The 24979-nt window shown below is 43.4% G+C and overlaps 1 protein-coding gene across 2 annotated transcripts in view; it reads right to left on the minus strand.

The window, feature by feature from the left end:
- LOC134354619 (vesicle-trafficking protein SEC22b) overlaps positions 1–21774 on the minus strand; it is a 46490-nt gene extending 24716 nt beyond the window's left edge. Inside the window, exons 1-2 of one of the 2 annotated variants that reach the window (XM_063063632.1) lie at positions 21480–21774; positions 12816–12925 (exon numbers count right to left, since the gene is read on the minus strand). In XM_063063632.1, the coding sequence (XP_062919702.1) occupies positions 12816–12925; positions 21480–21554 (185 nt within the window). In that variant the 5' untranslated portion in view covers positions 21555–21774. The remainder of the gene's footprint in view (positions 1–12815; positions 12926–21479) is intronic. The other variant, XM_063063633.1, reaches the window with a different exon arrangement.
- Positions 21775–24979: the final 3205 nt, after the last annotated feature.

Raw genomic sequence — 24979 nt, forward strand, 5'->3', positions numbered from 1 at the left:
GATTCAGAATTGGCTTGCCTGCAGAAGGCAGAGGGTGGTGGTGGAGGGAGTACATTCAGATTGGAGGATTGTGACTAGTGGTGTCCCACAAGGATCTGTTCTGGGACCTCTACTTTTTGTGATTTTTATTACTGACCTGGATGTGGGGGTAGAAGGGTGGGTTGGCAAGTTTTCAGATGACACAAAGGTTGGTGGTGTTGTAGATAGTGTAGAGGATTGTCAGAGATTGCAGAGAGACATTGACAGGATGCAGAAGTGGGCTGAGAAGTGGCAGATGGAGCTCAACCCGGAGAACTGTGAGGTGGTACACTTTGGAAGGACAAACTCCAAGGCAGAGTACAAAGTAAATGGCAGGATACTTGGTAGTGTGGAGGAGCAGAGGGATCTCGGGGTACATGTCCACAGATCCCTGAAAGTTGCCTCACAGGTGGATAGGGTAGTTAAGAAGGCTTATGGGGTGTTAGCCTTCATAAGTCGAGGGATAGAGTTTAAGAGTCGCGATGTAATGATGCAGCTCTATAAAACTCTGGTTAGGCCACACTTGGAGTACCGTGTCCAGTTCTGGTCGCCTCATTATAGGAAGGATGTGGAAGCATTGGAAAGGGTACAGAGGAGATTTACCAGGATGCTGCCTGGTTTAGAAAGTATGCATTATGATCAGAGATTAAGGGAGCGAGGGCTTTACTCATTGGAGTGAAGGAGGATGAGAGGAGACAAGATAGAGGTGTACAAGATAAAAAGAAGAATAGATAGAGTGGATAGCCAGCGCCTTTTCCCCAGGGCACCACTGCTCAATACAAGAGGACATGGCTTTAAAGTAAGGGGTGGGAAGTTCAAGGGGGATATTAGAGGAAGGTTTTTTCCACTCAGAGAGTGGTTGGTGCATGGAATGCCCTGCCTGAGTCAGTGATGGACGCAGATACACTAGTGAAGTTTGAGAGACTACTGGACAGGTATATGGAGGAATTTAAGCTGGGGGCTTATATGGGAGGCAGGGTTTGAGGGTCAGCACAACATTGGGGGCCGAAGGGCCTGTACTGTGCTGTACTATTCTATGTTTTATAATGAGGAGATGATAGACAGGAGCTACAGGGAAGTAGTCACCCCTGGGTTGCGGGAGACAGGTAACTAGGTGACTGTCAGGAAGAGGGGAAATGCACAGAGAGTGCAGAGTACAACTGTGGCTGTTCCCTCAATAACAAGTATACAACTTTAGATACCATTGAGGGGAACGACCTATCGGGAGGAACCAGAGTGACCAGGTCTCTGGCACTGAGTCCGGTGCTGTGGCTCAAAAGAACAGAAAGGTGAAGAGGACTGCAGAGTTCATAGGAGATTGCTTAGTCAGAAGAACAGAGATTAGGTTCTGTGGGTGTGACAGAGACACATCTGGTGCCAGGATCAGGGATGTCTCAGATCAGGTCCATGGCACTTTCAAGGGCGAAGGTGAGCAGCCAGAAGTCTTGGTACATATTGGCACCAATGACATTAGGTGGACACGGTGAAGAGGTCCTGAAGAGAGATTTTAGGGAGCTTGGTGGTACCTCTAGGGTAGTAATCTCTGAATTGCTGCCTGTGCCATGTACCAGTGAAGGTAAGAATAGTATGATTTGGCAGGTGAATGTGTGGGCTGAGGAACTGGTGCAGGGTGCAGGGGTTCAGAAGATGAGATTGTTGGTTTACAAAGACAATGTGTAGTGAGACTCTTAGCAAGGAGAGGTTGGTGCTGGGCAAAATTACAATCAACAAGATGAGTTGCAACATATAAGGTGGACAAGATTGAAAAGGGTGAATACAGGACTAAAGGTGTTATACTTCAATGCGCACAATATACGGAATAAGGTAGATAAACCTGTAGCACAGTTACAGATTGGCGAGAATGATGTTGGCATCACTGAATTATAAATCAGAATATAGCTGGGAGCTTAATGTCCAAGGATAAACATCGTATCAAAAGGACAGGCAGGAAGGCAGAGGTGGTGACATTGCTCTGTTGATAAAATATGAACTCAAATGATTAGGAATAAGTGACATAAGGTCAGAAAGTGTTGAATCGTTGTGAATTGAGCTAAGAAACTGCAAGGATAAAAACACCCTGATGAAAGATGTATTCAGACCCCCTTACAGTAGTAAGGATGTGGTCTACAAATTACAATGGGAGATAGAAAATGCATGCCAAAAGGGCAGTGTTACAATAGTCATGGAGGATTTTGATATGCAAGTAGATTGGGAAAATCAGGTAGGTGCTGGATTCCGGGGGTGGCGGCGGGGGGGGGGGGGGGTTAGTTTCTTTAGTGCCTATGAGATGGCTCATTATGGGATCAGCTATTCTGGATTGGGTGTTGTGCTGTGAACCTGAATTGATCAGAGAGCTTAGGGTAAAAGAACCCTTAAGGGCGAGTGATAATAACATGATCAGATTCACTCTGAAATTTGAGAAGGAGAAGTTAAAGTCAGATATATCAGTATTACAGTAGAGGAAAAGGCAATACAGAGACATGAGAGAGGAGCTGGCCAAAATTAATTTAAAAAGTTCACTGGCAGGGATGACGCCAAAGCAGCAATGGCTGGAATTTCTGGAAGCAATTTGAAAGGCACAGGTTATATACATTCCAAAAAGGAAGAAATATTTTAAAGGCAAGATGACACAACCATGAATAAGAGAAATCAAAGCTAACATAAAAGCCAAACAGAGGGCATATAGTAGAGCAAAAATTAGTGGCAAGTTAGAGGATTGGGAAGCATTTGAATACTAACAGAAGGCAACCAAAAAAAGATAAAGATGGAATACAAAAGTAAGCAAGCCAATAATATTAAAGAGGATACCAAAAGGTGAGATTTTTTTCCAGTCTTGATGAAGGGTCTTGGTCCAAAACGTCAACTGTATTTTTCATAGGTGTTGCCTAGCCTGCTGAGTTCCGCCAGCATTTTGTGTGCGTTGTTTGGATTTCCAGCATCTGCAGATTTTCTCTTGTTTGTAGATGATATTGTGCAGTGTGTTAGATTTAATTCATGACCTCATTGTGAAGATGCCTCAAGGTAACAATGATGTGAATTTTACAGTTGAAGGAGACGGATACCAGACTTGTATTTTAACTTATGTCAGGGCATGAAAGCAGAGCCAGACAATCAGGTTACAGGATTAGACAATCAAACTGCAGAGGTAGACATCTGAGGGAATCTTTTCCAAACAGAAGCATTCCACAAGAAAGAAAATTCCAAGGGGGAAAAACCAGCATCTGTAGTTAACTAACAAGTTAAAAAAAAGTATCAACATTATAGAAACAGGTGACATGTCAAAAGATCACATATAAAACAGCAAAGACTAACAGGGTAAGAAGTAATAAAAAAAAACAGAATGAGACAAATCTGAGCAACACACACAAAATGCTGGATGAACTGAACAGGCCAGGCAGCACCTACAAAAAAAAGCACAGTCGACATTTCGGGCTGAAACCCTTTGGCAGGAGTGGAGAAAAAATTGAGGAGTAGATTTAAAAAGTGGGGGAAGGAGAGAGAGAAACAAGATGATAGGTGAAACCTGGAGAAGGAGGGATGAAATAAAGAGCTGGGAAGTTGATTGGTGAAAGAGACAGAAAGCCATGGAAAAAAGAAAAAGGGGGGAGTGGGGGAGTACCAGATGGTGGCGATGGGCAGGCAAGGATATAAGGTGAAAGAAGGAAAAGAGATTTGAAAATGGTGGAAGAGGGGGTGTGGGTGGCATCACTGGATGTTTGAGAACTCTCTCCCTTACCTTCTGCTTTCCGCAGGGATCGCTCCCTACGCGACGTGTGGTGGAGAGTATATTGACTGGCTACATCACAGCCTGGTATGGAAACACCAAAACCCTTGAACAGAAAATCCTACATAAAGTAGTGGACATAGCCCAGTCCGTCACAGGTAAAGCCCTCCCCACAAAGCAGTATCTATCGGCTAGGACCCCCACCATCTAGTCCATGCTCTCTTTCTCACTGCAGCCATCAGGTAGGAGGTATAGGAGCCTCAGGACTCACAACACCAGGTTCAGGAATAGTTATCACCAACCACCAGGCTCTTGAACCAGAGAGGATAACTTCACTCACACCATCAGTGAACTGTTCCCACAACCTATGGACTCTTCATCTCAAGTTCTCCATACTTATAGCTTATTTATTTATTATTATTATGTATTTGCACAGTTTGTTGTCTTTTGCACATTGATTGTTTGTCTGTCCTTTTGGGTTCAGTCTTTCATTGATTCTATTGTGTTTCTTGGATTTACTGTGTATGCCTGCAAGAAAATGAATCTCAGGATTGTAAATCGTGGAATACATGTACTTCGATAATACAGTTAATTTGAACCATATTTCACGTGCAAGAAGTATTGGTGTGGACAAAAGATGGGCTGCTAACAAGGAACACAGAAAAGGAATGAATAGGTCATTGCTAAGTAAAATTAGAACAAAAGGTGCGCCAGAGTGAATGGTGTTGGAGCCTCAGTTTTTATAATTTATATAGTGACTTAGACACACACTGAAGATAGCATTGCTAAATTTGCTGATGACACAATTAAAGTAGGAAATTAGCAGAAGACAACACAAGGAAATTGCAGAGGAATACAGGTTGGTTAAGTGAGTGGGCAAAGATCTGGCAAACATGAACAGAGAACAGTACAGTATAGAACAGACCCTTCCACCCACCATGTTGCATGGAAATAAGGGCTGAAACCCTTCATCAGGACTGGAAAGAAAGAGGCAGAACATTTGACTTTTAATAAATGCTGCCTGGCCTGCTGAATTCCTCCAGCATTGTATGTGTGTTCCCCAAGATTTCCAGCATCTGCAGAATCTCTTGCTTAAGTATGCCATTCATCTTCTTTGTGACCCTATCAACCTGTGCAGCCACTTTCAGGGATCTGTAACTTGAACCCCAAGATCTTTCAGTACATTTACACTGTTATGGTCTTGCCATTAACGATGTACTGCCCTATAAAGTGCAAGAGACTCCAGTATGGATCACTGTGGAACATTACAAGTCACAGATCTCCAGCCCAATAAGTCTCATCAACCACTACCCTATGTCTTCTATGGACAAGCAATTCAGAGTACAAATGGCAAAGTTACTGTGGAACCCATGCACCTTAATCATCTGCATTAGCCTCCCATGAGGGACCTTGACAAATACCTTACTAAAATCCACGTGAACAACACTGACAGCTCTACCTTTATCATTTACCTTTGTCAGGTCCTCAAAAACCTCAATCAGACATGATTTGCCACTAATGTTTTGCTCATAGTTTTCAAAATGCTCATAAATCCTCTCCAATAGCTTTCCTACCACTATATCAGACTCACTGATCGATAATTCCCAGCATTATTCCTATTTCTCTACATGAAAATGGAACTTTAGCAAATTGGCAGTCTTCCAAAACCCTGGCTAGAGAGGCCACAAAGATCTAGATCAAAGCCATGGCAATCTCATCTCTTGCCTCTCTCAAATAACCATCAAGCCTTGTGGATCTATTTGTCTTAATATTCTTTAAGTGACCCAACACTACCTCTGTCTTTAGCTCAAATGCCCTGCACAGACCTCACTACCCTCCACGTTCTTCTCCTAAATAAATTCTGATGCAAAGTACTCATTTAGGACCTCACCCACATGCTCTGTCGCCAAGCACGTTCCCCTATCCTTGAGTGGTCCTATCCATTTCCTTGTTATCATCTTGCTCTTGACTGATGTATTGAATGCCTTGGGATTCTCTTTAATCCTACTTGTCAAGGATTCCAAAGCTCCACCTGGCTTTCCTAATTCCCCTCTTGAGTTCTTGTCTAGCTTCTTTATAATGTCCAAGAGCTGTTTGATGTTGGTTTCCTAAACTTGAAATAAAGCATACAAGATATAAAGCACAGTACAGGCCCTTCGACCCACAATGTTGTACTAACCTTTTAACCAAGATTAATCAAACCCTTCCCTTCCGCAATGTCCTCCATTTTAATTTTATTTTTTGTTATTAAATTCTCCTCCTCTTTCACAAAAGGTTGTCTATTTTGGCATTTCTGCTCGTAAAAAATAAAATAATTCCTTTATCACAAGAGATTGTAGAGCTCTGAGTTGCAGAGGGATTTGACGGTCATGGTTTACAGAAGGATGGTGTGTGCATGTACATTGAGTAAACGAGAATGCTCAGGTTGTTGTTGTTTAAAACAAGGGAAATTGAATAACAAACTAGGGATGTTATGCTTTAATGATACAGAGCCTTGATAAAACTATGTCTAGAATACCATGTACATTATTATTCTGCTTATTTATGGATAAATGTTAACGTTGGAAGCAGACATTAACACTTGGAACTGTACTGGGAGTGGGCAAGTTGTCATCTGAGACTAAGTGTTGGACAAGTTAGGCTCGTGTCCACTGGAGCTTTGATTTGACTAAGACATGAACAGAGAGCCACAGAGCACAGATGCAGGCCCTTCAGCCCAATGAGTCCATACCAACCATGATACCCACCCAGCTACTCCCAATTTCCTGCATTTACCCATATTCCCCTAAGCCCTGGCCCTCCATGTACCTATCCAACTGCTTTTTAAATGATACTACTATGCCTGTATCAACCACTTCTTTTGGCAGCAGCTTCTTTTCTCCTGAAGATATCTTACAGTGAATGTGAAGAGAATAGTTCCTCTTGTGGGAGAATCTGGAACTTGTTACCTTTTGCATATGGAGGGGACATTTCCATTACTATGAGTGTCCAGAATTTGAGGGCATAGCCTCAAAATAAAGGCAACTGAGATGAGGAGGAATTTCTTTAGCCAGAATGCGGTCAATCTGTGGAGTTTAAGTCAATGGGTGACTTTAAAACAGGCTCTTGAATGGTTAAGGGATTGAGAGTTGAGGGATAATGTAGGTGAACGTGATTGAGAAAGCTGAATGGCTAACTCTGCTCTTACAGTAAATTGTAACTGCCTGGATCACTTTCTCCGGCAGCTTGTTCCATTTACACATCACCCACTGTGTCAACAGAAGGATGGCCCTTTAGAACAGAGATGAAGGAATTTCTTTTACCAGAAGGTAGTGAACCTGCAGAATTCATTGCCACAGATGACTTTGGAGGATGAGTCATTGGGTATATTTAAAGAGGAGGTTGTCTTGGAAACCACTTTTTTTAAAACTAATACTTTTTATAAGATTTGTACCTTTTAAAAAAAGTTCATGTAAGTTCAGACGGATGTTTGTTTGCTTGTAACCTGATATTATGGTTACAGCGGGGATTGTGAGATTTGTGACATTCAAAAGTGGAGTTTTCTTTAATATCAAAATTAACGGCCAAAGCTTTGAAACAGACTGGCGGTTCACTTGAAAAGTTAAATGAAATCTTAACTACTTACTTAAGTGATTCATATAAACAATACCGTTGGTAAATAAATAGAGGAAATGCGCTGTCAATGCTAGCTATAGGACAATTTGACTCAGTTACTCAGGAGCCCCAGGAATAAGCGAAAATAATATTGAAGACACTATATTTGGCCCTCTTTCGTGGATGGTGAAGCTAACAAGAGCAAATTGGAGTAAAAGTGCTGTATCCGACAGTGAACTAATATAAGCTGCCAAACAAGTAGAACAGGATATCGACGTCCAAATGAGATCAGTACAGAGTGTTCAACGGTCTCCACTTGCTGACCAATAACAAGTGGAATTGGACATGCAAATTATGTGGGAGAAGAGGGCATTGAACTAGATCTCGTTGGCATAGGAAACCAACTTCACCACAGTGAAGATAAGCCATCCAATTTTTGCTCTACCACTGCAGACAAAGGCTGCAGGCCCAAGCCTAGTCATTTTTGCAACTTTGACCACATCTCCATTACATTTGCAACTGTAGCCTGAAATTATGCAATGCTTTTCTTCTCTTGTGAGGTAAGAGGTTGACTATATTCCGAGATGGGAATTGCCATGCCACATTGACTCTGACCAGGAAATGCATTTCACTGGAAATGTTTGTCAAGAATTATCGTCGACTGATGAAGTTTGAATGGTCTTTACACTGCCCACATCATCCAGAGTCATCAGGACAACTGTCACGAGGACACTGGCATCATCAAACAATGGCTGACTTGGTATCACGAGGAAGGTGTACCATGGCCTACAGCTCTTCCTTTGGCTTTATGCAGCATCAGGGCAACCCCAAACAAGAAAACAAAACTGATCCATTTGAAGTGGTGACGGGGTGACCCATGTCACTACTGGGAGCGCTTGATCTTGATACACATGTTATGTCAGATACTTCAGTTGATTATTGTCCAAAACTAACATAAACTGTTTAGACTGCTTCTCAACAGGATTCTGCTGTATAGAGTACTCTATCAGAAGGACACACCTCGATTCCTGGCGAGTGGGTCCTGGTGAAGAAACCGCATAAGGAATCCCTGGGGGCTCGGTGGGAAGTACTGTTAATTACCAATTCAGAAGTCAAGGTAGAAAATAAAAGTAAGTGGATACACACCAGCCACTGCAAGCAAGCTAAAGTGACTCCAGATTAAGACAGGTACTGTGGGAAGACTTCACGCACAAATATAATTACTGGACATTTTTATTGGATATTATCATAATCTACATTTTTTGTGTTTGTTTACTCTGTAATGTAAACACTTAAGTTTTTTTGCCTCTGAATTTTCATATGTGATTCTGTCACGATCCCTTATAGAATCAAAAGGGAGGACTGCTGGAAACAACTTTTTTTAAAATAATACTTTTCTAAAATTTGTAGTTTTTAAACAAACTCATGTATTTTTCAAACTCACTGGCAGAAACGCTCAAACACAGCTAAACTACCGGTTATCACCTTTCTCATTGGCTACGTTTTAGCACATTACCCACGTGATGCAATTGTTTTAGTTAAGTAGCCTACTAACTAATTTGTCTCCATGGAAGGAATTTATGTTATCTATAAATGTGATAGATTTTTCAGAGGTACTATCTTTTATTTATACCTTTGTCTTACACCCTTCAGCATTAATTTCCCTGTTACCATTGTTTCTCAGCTCTTTATTTAGGGTGTGTGTTTGTACTCAAAAATAAACTGCAATGTTGAAATTAAGACCGCTTGCCATTTTTGACACCCAGAAGAACCCCAAGGATCAGAAATTAAACAGAGATTTTAACAGTCGATATGTTCTTGATTAGTAAGGGTGTTAAAGATAGTGGGCAAAAGGCATGAGAATGGGGTTAAGACGAAAAATAAATCAGTAATGATCAAATGACAAAGCAGACTCGATAGGCCAAATGCCTAATATCTTGTGGTCTATGTGAAGATTATTTATCCACTTAGTTAGCTCTCTCCTTAGCTTTGCCAAAGTCTGAAAAGATAACATCCACTGCCCTGCTCTCATTAATTCTACTGGTAATTCTTCAAAAATTTATTTTAATAATCTCCCATAAACAAAGTTGAGCAGGATATCCTTAATCAATCTTTACCTATTCAAATGCTGGTAGATCCTATACCTCAGAAAACCAATCAGTAACTTACTGTTGTCAGACTGACTTTCCTGTAGTTCCTCACTTGTCTCTGTTGCCCTTCTTAAATAATGGTAAAACATTACCCACCCTCTAGTCTTCTGGATCTTTACCCATGATGCTTGCAAAAGTCACTGCAACTTGTTCTCTAGCTTCCCAGAAAGTCACTTCCTTGTAGGGCGATACAATAGTTACAGCACCATATTGCACAGATACAAACCCTTCAGCCCAACTCACCCATACCATTCGAGATACTTTTCTACACCAATGCCATTTTCCTGCATTTAGACTCATAGAAAAGTACAGCCCAGAAACAGGCCCTTTGGCCCATCTAGTCTGTGCCAAACAATTTAAGCTGCCTACTCCCATCAACGTTGACTGGGACCATAGCCCTACCATCCAAGTACCTATCCAAACTTCTCTTATACTTTGAAATTAAGCTCCCATGCTCATTCCACACTCTCATGACCCTCTGAGTGAAGAACATTCCCCTCATGTTGCCCTTATCTTTGAGTGCTGAAACTGGAAAGGATTCAACGGAGGTTCACGAAAATGATTCCAGAATGGAATGGCTTGTCGTATGAAGAGCATTTGATAGCTCTGGGCCTGTATTCACAGCTAATTTTATAAATCTCTACAAGCTCACCCGCATCCTCCTACATTTCAGTGAAAATCCCAGTCTATATAAAAACTTGTTAGTAACGAAAGCCCTCTATTCCAGGTAACATCCTAGTGCAGCGGTCCCCAACCACCGGGCCGCAAAGCATGTGCTACCGGGCCACAAGGAAACGATATGAGTCAGCTGCACCTTTCCTCATTCCCTGTCACGCACTGTTGAACTTGAACATAGGGTTGCCAACTGTCCCGTATTTGCCGGGACATCCCGTATATTGGGCTAAATTGGTTTGTCCCATACGGGACCGCCCTTGTCCCGTATTTCCCCCGCTAAGGTAGAGCGTTCCTATGAAACCTTTCGTGCTGAAATGGGTAAAGCGAAGAAGCAATTACCATTAATTTATATGGGAAAAATTTTTGAGCGTTCCCAGACCCAAAAAATAACCTACCAAATCACACCAAATAACACATAAAACTGAAAATAACACTAACATATAGTAAAAGCAGGAATGATATGATAAATACACAGCCTATATAAAGTAGAAATAATGTATATACAGTATAGTTGGGAAGATGAAGGCAAAACTGATTTGTGGAAAAAAATCGGCACGTACGCACATGCGCACACAGGTGCCCGCGCAAGGCTTCATGGTCATGGTAGTCTTTCCTGGGGTAAATACAAGTGTCCCTGGATTTGACTGCTACTTTTGTCCCTTATTTGGGAGTGAGAAAGTTGGCAACCCTAACTGTAAAAGACATGTTGAGGTGAGTTTAACCCTACTTGAACACCCCCCCCCCCCCCGGTCGGCCAGTCTGCAAGAATATTGTCAATATTAAACTGGTCCATGGTGCAAAGAAGGTTGGGGACCCCTGTCCTAGTGAATCGCTTCTGCAATTTTTCTAACACCATCCTAAGCTTCCAATTATATGGTGACAAGAGATAAACACAATACTTCGAGTGTGGCCTAACCAATGTATGGTACAGCTGCAACCTAATGTTCCAACTCTTTTACTCAATGAGCTGTCTATGAAGAAAAGCAAGCAAAATGCCTTCCTTACCACCTATCCACCCATGATACCATTTTCAGGGAGCTATGAACTCGTACGCAAGTTCAGTTTGTACACCATTTGTCACAACTTTACACGCCAGTATACCCGCAGCTAGTAGTAAGACAGCCCGGTGTATTCCTTCACACTTGTCTGAATTAAATTCCATCTGTCATTACTCCACCCAATTTCCAGCTGATTTATATCCTGCTGTGTCCTTGGTCAACCATCTATAACTCTACTAATCAGCAAACTTAGGTGGAAGACAACCTCCAATTTTAACCCTAACCTAATCACAGGACAATTTACAATGATCAATTAACTTACTAACTGGCATTACAGGAGGAAACCAAAGCACCCAGAGAAAACCCATGCATTCCATGGGGAAAATGTACAGACTCCTTGCAGAGGACGTCGGAATGGAACACCGAACTCTTTTGATGCCTTGAGCAGTAAAAGTGCCGTGCTAGCCGCTACACTACAGTATTACTGCAGATAAAAGGGTGTGAAAGGTTCTTTCAGACAGACTGAATGCAGTATCAAGGTGAAAACTAAAGCCTGATTTATACTTCTGCGTTAACTGGACGCTGTAACCTATGCAAGTGGCCTACGCGCGTTGTGAGCATTTATACTTGTGCGTTGGTGTGTCCGCGTCGCTCTGCATTTCATGCACGTCATGCATGCGCACACACCTGCCCGCGCAAGACTTCATGGTCATGGTAGTCTTTCTCGGGGTAACAAGAAACGAGCGTCTTTTTTCGTAAAAGCAAAATGTGTCCTCCATAATTTCGGAGGTCTGTAAAGCTTTATGGAAAGCATTGCAGCTGGAGTTCCTTCCCTGCCCTTCAGTCGCCCAATGGGAAGCTATTGCAGCGTAGGATGAAATACGACGTTACCAAGCGGACCAGAGTTGTTGCGTTCTGCGTTGCCGCGATGCGCGGTTACATTTTGGGAGAGGTGCGCATCGCAGGCTCTCGCGTAGGGTTCCGCGTCGGCTTTGCGGCGACACAGTACTTACGGCGACGCATTGACATATGGTTCAGCAGGCTCTAAAGGCTGAGTCGCCTGCCCCTGTTCTGAATGTGCTTGCTGGTGTGGAAAGGCTTAGCTCTGTGGGTCAAGGTGGCCTTGCACACAGCCAGGACAGACTCAATCGTCTGAATCGTTTGATCCTTCAATGATTCTATAATGCAGTTGAGTGAATTTCTGGCCCACTAAGAGGGCAGACAAGAATTAGGCCTTGGGTTTTAAAGTACACATCAGCCAGATTGGGTGCAGACAGCAAATCACATTCTCACAAAGCTTTAGGTGGATCTTTACAATGTGTCACAGTTTCACCATCGCCACTGGTACTCAACCAAGATTTATTTTACTAAACTGGATTTAAATTGCTGAATAAATTATTCAGAAACACAGCCACGTTGGGATTTGAATTCAACAGCTGGGTTTCTGGGTGGTTTGCATGATGTTGTAATCACTATGCTGTCTACATTTACACAATCTGAAGACAACATATCCACATCGAGTAGGATTAGCTTACATACCTACTCTAATAGAAACAAAAGGACGCAGAGATCCACTGTCAAAGCACTTGGAAACATAAAACAACGTCATAAAAAGGGATCAAAGTGTGCTGGTTATTCTGCAAGGATAGCACTTACTGGAAGGACATGGATCCTGCTTGCAACGTACATCGAGTGGGTGACTGCTCATTAAGCTTGCGGAACAGCTGCTTGGCCTGGCTTTGATAAAGTTGCAGATCTCGTCCAGACTGAAAGAAACAATGGATTGGGTTGAGCAAAGATGAAATAAGGAACGTTTAATTCAAACTGTACTAGTGCCAGCTCCATATTGTTTGCAGCACCACTTTAACAGACTTCGCACTCAACATTATGCAGATGTTCACTCGCTGTATTGGGTATTTATATTTCTCCATGATGACAAGTACTTACACATCTCAACTTTTTTCTCTAATCTTTTATAGGACGGAAGCGTTGCTACTCTGGCCAAAATTTATAGCCCATCACAAGATGGTGGTGAACAAATCAGTGGTAAAGTACTACCTAACCAGCTTCACTGCAGGAATTCCAGGATCTGGATCTGGATTTGGATCCTGTGTCGGTAACAGAGAGCAATGATTGCATCTTGCTCCAGTCTAAAGCTTCTCTCCTCACTGTTAAGCACATGAGTAATCAGGTCCTTCACGGTAAACTGGCCCGAAAAGTTAAAGCGCAATGGGTCCAAGTAAGATGACAAACTGGATTCAAGACTAACACATACAAAATGCTGGAGGAACTCAGCAGGCCAGGCAGCAGCTATGGAAAAGAGTACAGTCGACGTTTCGGGCCGAGACCCTTCGGCAAGACTGGAAGGGGAAAAGAAGCAGTCCTGCTGAAGGGTCTCGGCCTAAAACGTCGACTGTACTCTTTTCCATAGCTGCTGCCTGGCCTAGTGAGTTCCTCCAGATTTGTGTGTGTATTGCTTGGATTTCCAGTATCTGTAGATTTTCTCTTGTTAGTGATTCAAAACTAACCTGATGGTTGGAGGCAGATGGGATGGTGGAAGCAGACTGACAAAACTGAGCAATATGGAAGCTGTAATAGAGAGATTTAGAAGTCTATCTAAAACAACAGATCTTCTTCAGAGAATCTAGAACCTTCTTGTAAAGTTTAAAGGCAGTTGGCAGACCAACATAAGTTGCATTATCGCCTTCTTGAGTTTGGGTGTGGAGCAGAGACAGGATATATACCCACTAAATTTCACCTCCCCTAAAAAAACTCAAATACTATCAAAAAGTCTAGTGCTTTTCATCAAGTCAAATACACATTATATATATTACAATGGCAATGATATCCTGACAAACTTTCCATGTGAAACTGTGTCTGTCCTAAAGATCTCAGTTGAGCAATTAGATGCTTCCTTTGCACCTCATAGGATCTGCCTTCAAACTATACTTCACTGTTTCTTGACAAGTGCACACCCGACAAATGCCTATATCATGCATGTTAATTCTGAACAAGGAATAATTCAACCGAGCATGTGCATTATGTAAACATGAAAACATAACTTCTTTTCTCCTTTTATATCCATCTCCCAGTTGAGTTCCCACCATCTTCTGAATTTTATATAAATGACATCCTTTCTTTTCTTTACCGCAACTCTGTTGCCAGTGATCAAATACACTTTTTAATTATGGCTTTCATGACCCGTTTATGCAAAGGCACCACTACATTTACATCCTTAATTCTAAGTGATTGCTTGGCAAGAATGTCTGCCACCTCCTTTCCTTCAACCCAACATGGGCAGGAACCCGTAAGACATGTACACACAAGCCCAGACCCTGTAGCCTCAACAGATGTTGTCCAATCTCAAGAAGAATATCTGGCCTACAATTTGAAACACCTGCTTTAATAGATGTCAAAACCAAGATGAAATCAGAGCACTTAAGCAGATCATCAGGGCGTATGTCCTCAACCCATTCCAAGGCTAAAATGACAGCAACCACCTCAGGCGCAAATACTGATACTTTGTCTGATAACCTTTTCTTACTATTCACCTGAAACTTTGGAAGACAAACAGAAACAGCTGAATGACCTGTCACTAGATTTTTTCAACCATCTGTATTGAAATATATGAAGCTTTAATATCTGTCTTGCATAGGGTATTGCTGAACTACCAATGCCATGATATACAATCATTCTTCATCTTGATCATCTCCAGAGGCAATGTTTAATACTTTTTAAATACAAAGATAACAATAAGTGATTAACGATGGCTATAATCACCTACTTAGCTTTTAGCATTTTGAATGTAGACAAGTAACTTGGAGTACATATTTAACATGGTAGCAAATCCCAACTCACAAAATGTCACTGATTATTCGAAGAATGGTAGTTGATCTTAGCACCAACTTCAGACACCCCAAATATATCTCTTTTATTGCAGTGTTGAGAGATGGCTCCCTGATCATACAACTAGCCAGAACATTAAGAGACAAAACAGACCTATCTTGATCTGGTAATATGTCTTAAATGATACTCAAGACAGGAGATAGTCTTCCCTGAACATCCTGAAATTTTCAATGACGTCCTATTAAAATTTACAATCATTTATTGTCGTCAATTGGTACAGAATCAGAATGTCCCACACCCAGTATCTGGTTTAATTGCCTTAAAGTGTCAGTTAAATTGTGAGCAAGTTTTATTTCTGGAAGTCCCATTGAAGGGATTTGCAACATTCCTCTCCAAAGATGCTGCCTGACCTGCTGAGTTTCACCAGCATTTTGTGTGTGTTACTCTTCTTTTCTTGAAGACTAGTTCTCATTTTAATTAATATCTGCTATCTATCATTTACTAACTCTAGAATAATTCCTAACAGAGTACCATGGGGGCTTGTGCTGGATGCAAGTACAGGAGAATGATCAGCAAGTTTGTGAATGACACAAAATGCGGGCAGTGAGGAAGGTTGTCTACAGCGACAGCAGGACATAGAGTGGATGCAAAATTGGATAGGGCATTGGCAAACAATTTAATCCCAACAATACAAGGAGATACACTTGTGAAGTCACATATGGGTAGGGCATGCACAGTAAGTGGCAGGATACTGAAGAACGTTGATAAACAAAATAGATCTCAGAGTTTAAGTTAGATCCGAGAAGTGGCAATAGAATAGGTTTGGAATATGAAAGTTGGGCCATTACATTGCAAATTTACAAACACTGGTTAGACCATACTTGGAGAATTGTGCGTAATTCTGATTGCTACGCAGGAAAGGACTGGGAGAGAATGCAGAGAAGATTTTCCAGAAAGGATTGAAGAATTTTATTTTGGGAGAAAAATTGGATAGGCTGGAGTAAAGGAGCCGAGGAGTGACCTGATGTCAAATTATAAGAGCCATAATCAAAGTTGATAATCAAAATCTTTTTCCCATGTTAGGGGTTTCAAAAACAAGAGGGTATAGTTTAAAATGAGTGGAAGGGGTTTAAAAGGGGATCTGAGGGGTAAGTATTTTACTCACTTAAATAGGCAAGGCATAGAAGGATATCGACCTAGTGCTGGAAAATAGAATTAATGTTCGTGACTAAAAATGGCTGGCTTCATCCCCCTTCCTCTTCAGTCCTGTTGAAGGGTCTCAGCCCAAATTGTTGTCTGCTGATTCCCTTTCATAGATGCTGCCTGACCTGCTGAGTTTCTCCAGCACTTTGTGTGTGTTGCTTTGGATTTCCAGCATCTGCAGAATAGTGTGGTTATGATTTGGCATGGATGTGGCAGTCCGAGCGCCCTGTTCTGTGCTGTATAACTCTGTGACTCATTGAGCACAACTAATATTTGTTACCATCCAATTTACTACATCTGCACAATCCCTCAATACATTCAAATCACGTAGTACTTTCCTACACCCACAAGACCCAACCTCACGCCTAGCTTGTGTCCTCTACAAACTTGTAGGTATTATATTTATTCCCCAGTCATCAGTATATATTGTGAATAGCTGATGTGCCAGCACTGACCCTGTGATTATCACTGGCTTAGGGAAAGGCATCAGAGGGTGGCACTGGAGGGTTGTTTATCAGACCAGACTGAATAGATCTGAGCTGAGCCCCCTGCTGTTTGTCATCTATATAATCAATTTGTGTGGGAATGTAAGTGTCATAATTAATACGTTTGCAATGTTTACCACAACTGAGGTGAAAAAGGTTGCAAAAGGACCTAGATCAAATAGGAAAGGAGGCAAAGGAATGGCAGATGGAATTTAACTTGGACAAGTGCAGTGATGAATTCTGGGAAGTTAAACCAAGGCTGGACTTGCATACTGAACAACAGGGCACTGGAGAATGTTGTACAACAGAAAGACCTCAGGGTACAGGTATACAGTTCCCTGAAAGTGGTCACACAGGTAGACAGAAGGTGGTGTATTGCATGTTTGATCATGAGTAGCAAAGATAAGGTGTATAGTCATGATCTTTTTTTCAGATGAGGGAAGTCTAAAACTAGAGGCAGTTTTAAGGTGCGATGGAAATGATTTAAAGCAAATCTGAGATGTAAGTTTTCCACACAGAAGCTGGTGGGCACATGTTATGAGCTGGCAGAGGCAGAGGTAGATACAATTACAATACTTAAAATGTATTTGAAGTATATACATAGATAGAAAAGGTTTATGGACCAAATGTAGGCGAATGGGACTAGCCAGGAAGGCCCTTGGGCAAGCTGAGCTGAAGGGCCTGTTTCTGTGCTTTGTAATTCTATGACAGCTTCCACTCAGGAAAAAAAAACTATTTATTCCTGCTCCTTGTTTACTGTCAGCCACATTAGCACTTTACCCCAATCCCACGTTTCATTTTTTTTTCATCTCTTTTATGCAAACCTTATCTACATTTACGTAAAAGTCCAAATACACCACAGCCACTCAATCTCCCCATCTATTCTGCTGGCTAGATCACAGAAAAATTCCAGATGTGACAAGCATGATCTCCCTTTCACAAATCTTTGTCCAAACCTGTCACTAATCTTCAACTGCTCCACTATTATCCTGGAACCTCGCATTTCCCCACCACTGATGTCAGGCTAATTAGTCTACAAGTCCGTTTTCATTTCCCCTCTACCTCTGGGGGTGACATTATCCACCCTGCAATCCACTGGAATTGTTCCAGACTCTAAAGATTGTTGGGAAATGGCCACTGCTATTTTACAGTCACCTCCCCAGACGCTCTGGGTTGCAATCTGTTAGGCCCTGGGGACTTATCAGTCTACAATCTCATCAAATTCCCTAATAACCCTGATTTTCTACAGTTGTCTCTCTCACTGGACCCTGTGTTCAACATTCCCGGGAGGTTATTGATGTTAACCTTTATGAAGTCAGATGAAAGTACTTGATCAACTGGTCTGCATATGTCTTGTTCGCCATATCCTGTTTTGACTGTAAGGGAGCCACATTTGACTTCACCAGTTTATTTCTCTTCACATATCTCTACAAGCATCTACACTTGATTTTTATCTTTCTTACAAGCTTATCATCATTCTCAATTTGCTGTACTGAAACCCGATCCTAGCCCTTACCTATATATGCTGCTTTTCAGGGGATTTTCCTGGATATAACACTGAGTTCCAGAGTTTCCTTTGTCAGCCACAGCTGAGATAATCTTCCCAGTTATTTTTGGAAAAGAAACAATTTCATTTACATGGATAAGCAAGGCTTTTGACAAGTTTCCACATGCTAGGCTGCTCCTGAAAGTTAAGGCACAAGGGATAAGTGGCCTGTTGCCACACTGGCTTAGAATCTCCTCTTACTTACCGCTCGAACAGGACCCCACTAAAGAACACCAAGCCACTGTCTCCCACACCATCACCAACCTTATTGACTCTGAGGATCTCCCATCCTCCGCCACCAAGCTCATAGTTCCCTTGCCCTGCACCATCTGTTTCTACCTCCTACCCAAGACTGACAAACCCGCTTGTCCAGGCAGACCCATTGCTTCAGCTTGTTCCTGCCCCACTGAACTCATATCGGCTTACTGCGACTCTGTTTTATCCCCCCTGGTTCTATCCCTCCCTACTACATTCGTGACACCTCACACACACTTGATCTTTTCAAGAATTTCAAGGTCCCTGGCCCCCATCATCTCATTTTTACTATGGATGTCCAGTCCCTGATCACCTCCATCCTCCACCAGGAAGGCGTCAAAGCTCTCGGTTTTATTTCTAGACACCAGACATAACCAGTTCCCCTCCACCACCACTCTCCTTCGCCTAGTGGAATTTGTCCTCACTCTCAATAATTTCTCCTTTGGGTTCTCCCACTTCCTTCAAACAAAAGAGATCGCCATGGGCACTTGCAAGGGTCCCAGCTATGCCTGCCTGTTTGTCAGCTATGTGGAACAGTCTATGTTCCAAGCCTACACTGGTGACCGTCCCGCACTTTTCCTGCACTACATCGATGACTGCATTGGTGCTGCTTCCTGCACTCATTCTGAACTCGTCGACTTCATCATCTTTGCCTCCAACTTCCATTCTGCCCTCAAATTTACCTGGTCCATTTCTGACATCTCCCTCCCCTTTCTTGATCTCTCTGTCTCTGTCTCTAGAGCCAGCTTATCCACTGATGGCTATTATAAACACAAGGACTCTCACAGCTAGCTGGACTATACCTCTTCCTACCCTGTTACTTATAAAAATGCCATCCCCTTCCTAATTCCTCCTTCTCCACTGCATCTGCTCTCAGGATGAGGCTTTTCATTGTCCTCCCTTTTCAAAGAAAGGGACTTCCCTTCCTCGACCATCAACGCTGAACTCAGCCGCATCTCTTCTATTTAACATAGAACATAGAATAGTACAGCACAGTACAGGCCCTTCGGCCCACAATATTGTGCCAACACTTAAACCCTGCCTCCCATATAACCACCCACCTTAAATTCCTCCGCATACCCATCTAGTAGTCTCTTAAATTTCACTAGTGTATCTGCCTCCACCACCGACTCACGCATCCTTCTGCCACCCTACCGGGGATAGGATTCCTCTGGTCCTCACCTACCACCCCACCAGCCTCCGTGTCCAGCACACAATTCTCCGAAATTTCTGCCATCTCCAACGGGATCCCACCACCAAGCACATCTTACCCCGCTCCTTGCCCACTTTCTGCTTTCCAAAGGTATAGCTCCCTACGTGACCCACTTGTCCATTCGTCCCTCCCCACTGATCTCTCTCCTGACACATCCTTGCAAGCGGAACAAGTGTTACACCTGCCCCTACACCTCCTCCATCACTACCATTCAGGGTCCCAAACAGTCCTTCTAGGTGAGATAACACTTCACCTGTGATTCTGTTGGAGTCATATACTGTGTCTGGTGCTCCCGGTGTGGCCTCCTGTATATTGGTGAGACCCAACCTAGAATGGCAGACCACTTCATCGAGTACCTACGCTCCACCCGCCTGAATAAACGGGATCTCCCAGCGGCCACCCATTTTAATTCCACTTCCCATTCCGATATGTCAATCCTGTACCTCCTCCAGGGTCATGAAGAGGCCACAATTATGTTGGAGGAACAACACCTTATATTCTATTTGGGTGGCCTCCAACCTGATGGCATGAACATCAATTTCTCGAACTTCTGATAATGTCCCCCCCCCACCTTCACCAATTCCCATCCCCTTTTCCCTCTCTCCCCTTATCTCCATCACCTCCCCCTCTATCACTTCACCAATCAACTTCCCAGCTCTTCACTTCATCCCTCCCCCTACAGGTTTCACCTATCACCTTGTGTTTCTCTCTGCCCTCCCCCAACCTTTTAAATCTACTCCTCAGCTTTTCTTTCTCCAGTCCTGCCGAAGGTTCTCGGCCTGAAACCTCGACTGTACTTCTTTCCATAGATGCTGCCTGGCCTTCTGAGTTCCTCCAGCATTTTGTGTGTTGCTTGGAAGCAGGAGGTAGATGGCAGTTAATGGTTATTTTGACTAGAGTCTGTGACAATTGGTGTACTGCAAGGAGAGTACTGGGACCCTGAAATATACTGAAATTAGTTGGATGAGAATGTAGCTATTCTGATTAATAATTTTGCAGACAACACTAAGGTGTATTCTGATGCAGGGTCTCGACCCAAAATGTCAACTACCCCTTTGCCACAGATTCTGTCAAACCCACTGAATTCCTCTTGCAGTTTATCTTTGAATGAGGTAACTCAGAGAGTTGAGGAGGTGAGCTCAGGTGACAAAGATCATATTATACAAGGACTTTAGTAAGCAACCTGGTATGCGAATCAAATAAAAGCCCATGGGTTTCAAGAAAAAAGTACACCAAGTCCAAAACTAACAATGGCCAATAACTCGGAATATGGTGGGTTACAGAAGGCCGAAGCCACTGCACTCTGCAGTATTCATAATGCAGACTTGTCCTTAGGGAACACAGTCGGGAAATAATAACAGAAAGTTACATAAATTCACAGCAGGCCCAATGACACAAGTGGAAAGAGAATCTGCTTCGGACTGCCGACCTGTCTCTCTCTTCTCCCCCTCCCCACCAGGCGCTGCCTAATCTGGTGAGATTATCTAGTATTGTCAGTTTATTTCAAATTTCTAGCAAAGAAGAACACCGCCAATGAAATAGGTTAACTGCAGAGATGCGTGAACTGGCGAGCTGAACAATGTACGTGAGTGAGAGGGAGAAGACAAGGTGCAGTGCGGACAGCGCTCGGTCCCAGTCTCGGGCAGTGACGTGGCCCGGCGGGACAATGAGTGGGACTGAGGCGGGGCTGTTGTCGGGCCCAAACTGGGCCACCACCGACCCGTCCTGGGCAACCGCGTAAAGTCAGGAGGGGCCGAAGGGCCAGCTCTCACCTGCTCATCCTCTTGCATGGAGGCAGCGAGCGGCAGGCCGTCGGCCACCCGGGCGATCATCGTCAGCAGCACCATCGTGGGTAAGTTCCCCCACCGGCCCGCAGCTGGGCCGTAGGCTCAGGTTCTCCTGGGGACGCGCCTCGGCCGGGCTGGGACGCTCTCGGCCTCAGGTTCTCCGGGACACGAGCCTCTCCTCGTCGGCCCGGGATCTCCGAGTGTCCAGGACCAGGCCTCGAACTGAGCTTCTCCTGGGTTCGGCTTCGTGCTGCGATGCCGTCACCAGCAGAGGGAGCGGTTGCGGGGACGGACAGGGGGCGGGGGCGGGGCAGGACTTCTCGTCGGCCGCCCGGGGTCTGATCCCGATCCCGACCCCGACCCCCCGCTCCCGGCTGTGGGGGGCGAGTGCTGATGGGATCAGTGAACGTCTTGTTCTTGTAAATGGTGATTGCAGTCGCCATGAAACTTTAAAGTGCATTATTGCCACCTGCTGAGTTGGAGCGTGGAGCAAAGAGACAGGAAGTGATCCCACTAAATTCCTCCCCGAACAATGCTTTTCAGAAAGTCAAATACATATTATATACATTACGATGGTAGTGATAACCTAACAAACATGTTAAATTGCGTCTGTCCCAAAGATCTCAGTTCAACAGCAATTGAATAGGTAAGACTCTCCCAACCATTGAGTACATCTACAGGAAACGTTGCCGTAGAAAAGCAGCATCCAACATCGAAGATTCTCTCCACTCAGGCTATGCTATTTTCTCGCTGCTGTCATCAGGTAGAAAGTACAAGAGCCTCAGGACTTACAACATCAAGTTCAAGAACAGTTACTACCCCTTGACCATCAGGCTCTTGAACAATGGGGGATAATTACACTCATTTAAGGACTTTTTTTCTTGTTAATTCATGCTCATTGTTTATTGCTATTTAATCATATCTGCATTTGAACAGTTAGTTTACAGTTTTTGTTCTGTAGATTTGCTATGTCCACAGAAAAAGAATCTCCAGGTTGCCTGTGATGACATGTATGTACTCTGATAAGAAATTTTACTTTAAAGTTTTGAACCTTGAACTTTGTTTCCTTTGCACTTCTTAGGAACTGCATTTAAATAATATATGCTGCACATATGCAGTCCATACAAATGCCCACATCCTGCATGTTAATTCTGAACAAGGAATTGTTCAACCTAGTATGTCCAGTATGTAAATGTTTATGTATAACTTCTTCTTTCCTTTTATACTCATCTCTCAATTGAGTTCCCAGCATCCTCTAAATTTTATATAAATACCATTCTTTCTTTGCCTTATCCCAACTCTGTTGCCACAGTGAGCAAATAGACTTTTTAATTATGGCTTTCATTTCTCATTTATACAAAGGCAGCACAACATTTACGTCCTTAATTCTAAGTGATTGCTTGGCAAGAATGTCTGCCACCTCCTCTCCTTCAACCCCAACATGTGCAGGGAGCTGTAAGACATCTACACACAAGCCTGTGTGACTCTGCAGCCTCAACAGATGTTGTCCAATCTCAAGAAGAATATCTGGTCTACAATTTGAAGTACCTGTTAAAATAGATGTCAAAACCGAGAATGAATCAGAGCACAGAAGCTCATAATCAGAGTGTACTTCCTCGACCCATTCCAAGGCTAAGATGATATCAATATTCACATCTCGGATGTGAATATTGATACTTTCTCTGATATTCTTTTTTTAATAATCACCTGAAACTTTGGAACATAGACAGAAACACCTGAATGATATGTCACTGGATCTTTTGAACCAGCTGTATAGATGTGTAAGGAGCCATAATATATGCTTTGCATCTATTGCTGAATTACCTGTGCCATTGATATGCAATCATTCTTCATCTTGAAGGCTTAAATCAACCCAGGCAATGGTAAATACATGGAAGAGCGACAGAAAAGGGTACACTGGGACTATATTCTACATTAAACGACCCAAGATTTTGTACCCATTCAATTCTCATCCACCCAAAAATGCAGTGCTCACAACACTCTACTAATGTTACCAATATTGGACGACCCATTGCTTCTGTACTTAGGAGACAGACACTGACTAAGAAGTGAGCTAAAGTGGCATCAACTTCATAGATCCTGTACAGATTACAGAGGAAGAAGTATTTACTGTCCTGAGGCAAATTAGAGTGGATAAATTCCCAGGGTCTGACAAAGTGTTCCCTTATACCCTGCAGGAGGCAAGTGCAGAAATTGCTGGGCCCCTGGCAGAGATACTTAAATCATCCTTAGCAACAGGAGAGGTACCAGAGGATTGGAGGATAGCCAATGTTGTTCCACTGTTCAAGAAAGGCTCTTAAAAATAAACCAGGAAATTATAGGCTGGTGAGCCTGACATCAGTAGAGGGAAAGTTATTGGAAGGTATTCTGAGAGACCAGGTATATAAGTATTTGGAAAGACATGGAGTGCTTAAGGATAGTTGGCATGGGTTCATGTGTGGTAGGTCATGTCTAACCTTGTTACATACACTTTTTAGGGTGCATTCTCCAGTTACTTTATAAGGTAACCGTAACCTTCAGCCAGGAGCAGATGTCATCAGGTGGTTCCCAACCTCCACCGAGTGTTTCGACCCCTAACCACGACACTCTACAGTTGGTGGGCTGGCAGTGGTGGCCAAATCACTGCCCATCTGCTCCTGGCTTCCAGCTCCCCTCCTCTCGCCTACTCCAAATCCAACAAGAGGCTCATTCTGCTTCTTCCCCCATCCTACGAGCTGCTTGTTTTTTGCTCCTTTCGTCCAGGCCCATATCTGACAACAACCGCCATGCTGATTTGGCTGGGAAACCTCTGCAGCCGATCTCCACAGGGAACAACCATGCCTGCCATCCCTTGTCTTTACACTCCTGCAGTAAGGGCTGGTACTTCAAGGTCTTTCTCTCGTGGGCCCCTTCCCATCCCTCCTCCCACGGCAGTCAACTCAACCAGAATTATTTTCTTGTCTTTGGTTGACCACAGTACAACGTCTGGGAGTTGGGTTGTGTGCACCACTTCCGGGAACTGCAACCTCCTTCCCACATTGACCCTCATCTCCCAGGACCTGGCCGTTAGCAGCAGATTGGGCTTTGGTTGTTTGGTTACAAAAGTCCCAGCTCCCTCTTTGATGAAGGTGATGGCCTTCCTCAAATCTGTGCCAGCCGTCCTCTTCTTGCATCTGTCCCGCTCTAGTGTGTCAGCAAGAGCCAGAAGCACCTTATCATGGCACCACCTATACCGTCCTTGAGTTAGAGCTGTTTTACACCTGGACAGTATATGAGCCAGTGTCCCCTTTTGACCACAGAGCTTACAGTTTGGGTCCCCTCTCATCCCCCATGTGTACAGATGTAATGGCGAAAGAAGGGTGTCATACGCAAGAGGAAGGAAATACGGAAGGGCTCCAGTCTCCATAACTCTGCCCATGAGATCTTGCGCTTAGGCAGATCCCATTCTGTCCAGGCACCCTGGGACCCTTGTTCCACTGCCTTTG

The sequence above is a fragment of the Mobula hypostoma genome, chromosome 12 (genome assembly GCF_963921235.1).
Source record: "Mobula hypostoma chromosome 12, sMobHyp1.1, whole genome shotgun sequence".
NCBI classification, from domain to species: Eukaryota; Metazoa; Chordata; class Chondrichthyes; order Myliobatiformes; family Myliobatidae; genus Mobula; species Mobula hypostoma.